This window comes from Atractosteus spatula, chromosome 15 (assembly GCF_055471065.1).
Source record: "Atractosteus spatula isolate fAtrSpa1 chromosome 15, fAtrSpa1.hap1, whole genome shotgun sequence".
Lineage (NCBI taxonomy): Eukaryota > Metazoa > Chordata > Actinopteri > Semionotiformes > Lepisosteidae > Atractosteus > Atractosteus spatula.
Window position 1 is genome coordinate 18,428,150 of NC_142720.1, and position 6,000 is coordinate 18,434,149.

The 6,000-nt window shown below is 39.9% G+C and overlaps 1 protein-coding gene across 1 annotated transcript; it reads left to right on the top strand.

The window, feature by feature from the left end:
- Window positions 1-2,590: 2,590 nt before the first annotated feature.
- On the top strand, window positions 2,591-5,174 carry tbcc (tubulin folding cofactor C). The gene has a single exon (XM_088934007.1). The coding sequence runs from the start codon at window positions 2,712-2,714 to the stop codon at window positions 3,792-3,794; it is 1,083 nt and encodes a 360-aa protein (XP_088790133.1). The 5' UTR covers window positions 2,591-2,711; the 3' UTR covers window positions 3,795-5,174.
- Window positions 5,175-6,000: the final 826 nt, after the last annotated feature.

Sequence of the window (6,000 nt, forward strand, 5' to 3'; positions counted from 1 at the left end):
TGCAGTTAATTTAATTATAACGACAGCCCAGCCTAGAAGTCTATTTTAAGATGTTTCAAGGAACTTCACACAAGCATTTTGACTGCTCTTACACTGAAACACAAAATGTGTTTTAAGATCCATATGGTTGATTTTATACATTAACTTACAATATCACATCTACCACTGTTTACACTCCCTAAAGATCTCTAGGAATTTCAGTATAGGAGTCCTGTGAATTGGAGGCAGTGCAATGTGGAGAAACATGCGTCATTGTTTTGTTGTGGTCTAAATAAGCATTGAAAAGTGTTCTTGGTTTTGAAATTCGGCAATTATAAGTACTTTCCGTTTACATTGGTAAATGACCTCAAAGCATAGGAATTAACATTAAAATTTATACTTTAAAAATTCATATTTTTAAAATATAGTTAATAATTTGATGATGATCTTCTTTGTGCTTTTCTTCTGACATTCTTTCACACCCTAGCCATCAAACAGGACTGACAGCTACTGTGGTGCTTTCAGTTTCTACATAGACAAATTTTCACTTCACTCAAGAATCTCTTTGTGTTTCTGTTGACTGTTGTAAGATTCTAATGTCAAAGGTTGTACTGTATAACTGTCTATTGGCTAGATCCTGTGTAACCAGTAACTGCCATTTCCCAGCCCCATAGAGCACACCCAAGTGACTGTGTACACAACATTCCAGAGGTGTTGGGTTTCAGCTAGCCTCACCAGTGAAGCTGCAGCAAGCTCTTGTGTTCAAGGGGTGACTGTCTTTCTTTATCTCAGTTTATCTAGTCAGAAACAGCATAGCCATAAAATAAAGACTCATTTACACAGTACATATATATCATCGATGCATGTTCCCTCTGTTTAGAACTATAGCTAAGACTTTACAGCTGCATTCTCATAATCAAAAACTAGGTAATGTCCAAAACCTGTGCTAGTAAAATGCGTAAACAAATATGGAGACATAACCTTAAAGACTTTAGTTTAGGAAGGTAGGTGACTATTATTCAAATTCCTGTTTTAATGCAACAGAATACAAAGTTAGGAAGATAACAGCTGCTTTTCCTGGGAAGGATTTTAGCATCCTGGAGCCCATTTCAGAAGCACAGGACACAAGGCAGAGGACTACAGCTTGACCAGGACACTAGTCCATTATGGGGCATACACATACACATAGATATTTTAGTGACACCAATTAACCTAACTAGCATATCTTTAGTAGGCGGTTTCTTTTTAAAAAAAAAATCATTGTTTTCTTAACAACTTGAAACTGTTATCAGTGCCTGTGTTTTTCCAAATAACTCTTTAAAAAGAGAAAGAAACGTTATCTTCCATTTACCTCAAATGAATTGGCTAACACACGGTGATTGTGATTTTAATGAATTTGCTTAGAGAAATGCAGATTCCAGTTTTAACACGGATGATTTGTTGAATGCAACAACAATGACAAGGGTGCGATAAGCTTTTAAACATTGGACTCCTGTTGGTACCTCTAACCCATGTGGTGTGCTGATTGTCTTTTTTCAGCTGAGCGGTCTTTAATTAGTAAAGGTCATTAAAGAGAAATCGATTGCTGTAATTAGATTTGTTTTGTTGTCTTAAAGGGCTGCCTGTTGCTAATTCCCCTCTGACATTGGGCTGTGGCTAATTTCCTTTTTGTTTTGTCTGGGAATAAATCTGGAATGCAGGCTAGCCTGGATTTGCTGTTCTAATAGCTTTACCTCTCCTGGAAAACAACACATAGATGCCATACAGTAACTAAGAAGGAAGAGGGGGATGTGTGTAAGGCTGCTACTGTGGCTACAAAAAGGTCTTCTTTGTACAGTTAGTATAATTAATATTAATTATTAAATGTATTAATAATAATATTGAATAATTATACTAACTGTACAAAGAAGACCTTCTTCTTGGGCATCAGTTTGTCTCGCTTCTCGCCTAGGGTGCTTTGCAGTTTCTGCAAAGCTGAGAAGCGAGACAAACTGATGCCCAAGAAGAAGGTCTTCTTTGTACAGTTAGTATAATTATTAATCACACATCATCTTGAAGTTGTCCTCTGTTTATCTTGTTTGTGCCATAAGCCAATCATTCGTTTTACTAAAAGTATTGTTTGACAGATACACCAGTACTGTAGGGTGGTAACAGCACTTATAAGACACTTAAAGGCTTCTTAAACTAAATCTTAGTAATAGAAAATAATGGGGGTACTTTCCTTTGGTTTAAACCTGTGCAAAAAAAGCATATTTTGTGCCATACCATAAACGACAACATGAAAATCCTTAATTGCCACTAGTGTCAACGTTAAAGTTTTTATTTATGACATTTGCCCATTGTCCCTCGCTGGAGAAGAAATATTTTATGCCCCAATCCAGGTTCAACATTTTCAGTTACTGTGAGCATTGGTATTGTTCACATTTATCATAGGAGACGAGGAAACAGTTCCTTCATTAGTTGCTAGTAAAGCTACTGGTGGTGCTGTTTATGATAACCGAAATTCACACTTCCCGTGCGAACGCTTGAGGATCTGTCAAGGCGTCCTCCAAATCCAGTCCTGTGTCTTTAAGACGATATAACACCTGACCTTTAACCCAGCCAAGTGGTCCAATGAAACGAGAGCTTGCTTGAAAGGAAATTCAATATTTGACCAGTCAGAGGACGGTTTGTTAGGAAGTGACCAGAAAAGCCGTGGAGTACTTCCTTTAAACACAAAAGTTCATGTTATAATGGAAGTCGTCGTTTCATCGGAGAAAGGGGCCTGTCATGCGAATGGGGACGAGGAATCGGACGGAAAATCCAATGTTCCTGAAAGGCTGTTGAAGAGGGATCAGGAAAGGCAGGAGGAGCTATTAAGGCGCAAAGAGGCCAAGGAGAGCCTGTCCGTCAGAGAGGAGAAAATCGACTTCTTCACTAGCGCCTTCAACAAGGAGAAGGCAGCAATAGAGGATGTGCTGTTAGGCTGTACTGAGGGGGATGGAGGCACGACAGCTACCGTTTTAGAAGAGGTGTCTTCCAGGATACAGCAGCTGCAGAAATTTCTCAACGACAGCATGTCGTTCCTCACCCAGTACGAGCTGAGACAGGCTCAGGCCTCACTGCAGAAACTGCAAAGCACCCTAGGCGAGAAGCGAGACAAACTGATGCCCAAGAAGAAGTTCGCCTTCCGGTCGCGCAACACGGGGACAAGCAAAAGTAAGGAGAGTCCCGATTTTAAGAAGGAAGACTCGCCGGGCTCCAGTGCTGTTGATGGGACGGAGGGTCGCGCCGGTGGCAGCAGTGGTCCCATGGCTGTGGACGGTGTTATTAGTGAGCAGCAGTGCGGCTTGTCAAATGCCGACTCGCAGGTATTCGTGAAAGGGGCGGATGAGATTCAGCAGAGCGACGTCCTGCTGACTCACCTTTCAAACTGCAAAGTCAAGCTGTTGGGCTCCCCGAGTACCCTGCACGTCAAGCACGTCAGGGACTGCGAAATCTTGTGCGGGCCTGTGTCCAGCTCCATATTCGTGGACCATTGCTCGGGTTGCACCTTCGCTTTCTCCTGCCAGCAGCTTCGGACCCATAACACCACGGATTGCCAGGTGTACCTTCACGTCACCAGCCGGGCTATAATTGAGGATTGCAGCGGAGTGCGATTTGCCCCATTCAGTTGGAGTTACCCGGGTATGGAGGCCGACTTTGAGGTCTCCGGCCTTGACAGGGCTAAAAACAATTGGTCTCAGGTAGATGATTTTAACTGGCTGGCCGCTGACAGTCCTTCGCCTAACTGGGGTGTTATACCCGAGCATGAACGGAAATCCGAATGGGACTGAATTATGAAGTAACTTGCTTGCACTAAGTTAAGAATAGCGAATCGTTGCTCTGCATCTATTTTTGTGTGTCTTCAGATTAACAGAAGGGCTGTTATCTTTGTGTCCTGAGCGTTGCTTGCTTTTGTGAGATTTCTTATCCAGCCGGGGCTTTGGCACATACGTCAACAAGTAGAATCTGGACTGTTGAAGACGATAAGAAGGTTGACAGTTGAATTTTACCATAAAATGCAACACGTGTTCATTAAAAGGTGTTCACCATATGACCCTTTGTTTTATTAGAGGAGCTTAAGAGAACTGTAGTATATCAATGTTCTACATTACATTTGGCTTTTTACAGACATGCTCCCCTGCTAAAAGTGTTTTTTTTGGTTGAGACATTTTAGAAGTTCAGTTTTACTTTACTAAGCCTAAACATTAGTGTCCCCTTAATACTTTCCATGATTGTGAAACAATAGGTTAAAAAATCTCTTGATTAATTAACTGGCTTTCAAAATATTACAAATTAGCTTGAAAGAAAATGTGAGGGTACTTTAGTCTTTTGAATACCTACAATACAATATTCGAAGAAAAACCTGTTAAGTCGTAATTTAAGTGATCTGTGGCATACTGCAAGATGAGTTATTTGATTATCACCTTGCATACTATAAGAATAGTGTTTTTTTAAGTATAAAACCTTCCATAAAATGGAGAGCATGAATGTAACAAGGTGAATTATTAATTTATAGTTGAAGGGTTTGCTTCTCCTACGAATTCTGGTCTTTCATAGCTTTATAATACAACAGATGCCATTTTCAAACAAATCGTGGTAAAATGATGTACATTATGACCCAACAAACAAATGGATCTGAGAAGTCAAAGACCTAAAATGTGTATAAAGGAATTGGATGCAGTCACTTAAGGGTAGGGGAGCATTTTATTCTGTAGAATATCGCAAAAATATTTCATATGGAAAAACACACAACATGTAAAAACCATCTTGCAATCACCTCCAAGATGAATGTCTCTGTAAGCAATATCCATATCTCCATAAGTTGCATTTTTTTCATAATGTCGATTGCTTGATGTGATCTGTTCACAATGAATTAAATTTCAAGTATCTTGGATGAGCAGGTCCAGAGACATTCTTCTATACCCATATTGTACAGTGCCCTCCCTGTCAGGCAAAAATATGCTCTTGATGAGTGCAGGTCTACTGGCGCTTGTTTATCAGTGTATAGTTCAGGAAATACCAGAGGCAAGGTTGGTGAGCTTGTTTGATCAATAGTCTCTTTTGTTGCTTGTAATTGTGATGTAATGCACTGCAACTTCTCATCACCTGTGGGAGCCCATGTAACTGACAAACGTTCCAAATTAAAGGAAAACCACTTACTGTTACTCTGCTTTCCGAGTGTTGCTTAGTTTATTTTTACACGGTTTAGCCTTGATTCCAGATTGATGTCGTATGACTGGCTGGTGCCTTTATCTAAAGAAACTCACATTTGTACAGCTAACATTTTACTGACATAATGTAAGTCACGTCTCTTGCTCAAGGGTACAACAGTACTGCCCCACCTGGAATAGATACCCACAATCTTTCACTAAAAGATTTTAGATCCTTTACTACTCCAGAAAGTTAGATAAAACAACAAAAGTGATTTTGATCTGATTAAATGGTTCAAACCATGACTTTGGAATTTTGGGCCTATTATAATTAAATGGCATTTATTTAAAACCCAGAATATTCAATAACTAAATGTGGTAATCACCTGCAAAATACTATTTTATATACTGAATATATTTTATATAAGTAACATTTATGTAGCAAACTAAACATTTTACAAAACACAGCTTTCCAACAGAGAAGAATCTCTTCCCGATCATCAAGCATGGTGGTGGGAGTATCAGGGTCTGGGGCCCACTTCGGTGCCTCGGGACCATCATCGGTGGAACCGGGAATTCAGGTTGAAGGAGAATCTCAGGCTATCCACTCATCGGCTGAGGCTGAACAGAAGATGGGTGATGCAGCATGCAAGCAGATTGTCCAAGTCAGGTCCTAAACCCCATTGAAATGTTATGGTAGTCACTAGTACTAGCAGTTACAGAATATAAGAGTACACATACTTATTCATGCATGGATATTTACCATTGAATCATTCTGTTAATCCAAATATATCCAATGTATGTGTGTTGCAGGTTAAATCAGAGATTTGATTATGCTTTAGGTATA

Bases quoted from the DNA above. Each gene is read 5' to 3' on its own strand.
- tbcc (XM_088934007.1), top strand. From the start codon at position 2,712: ATGGAAGTCGTCGTTTCATCGGAGAAAGGGGCCTGTCATGCGAATGGG.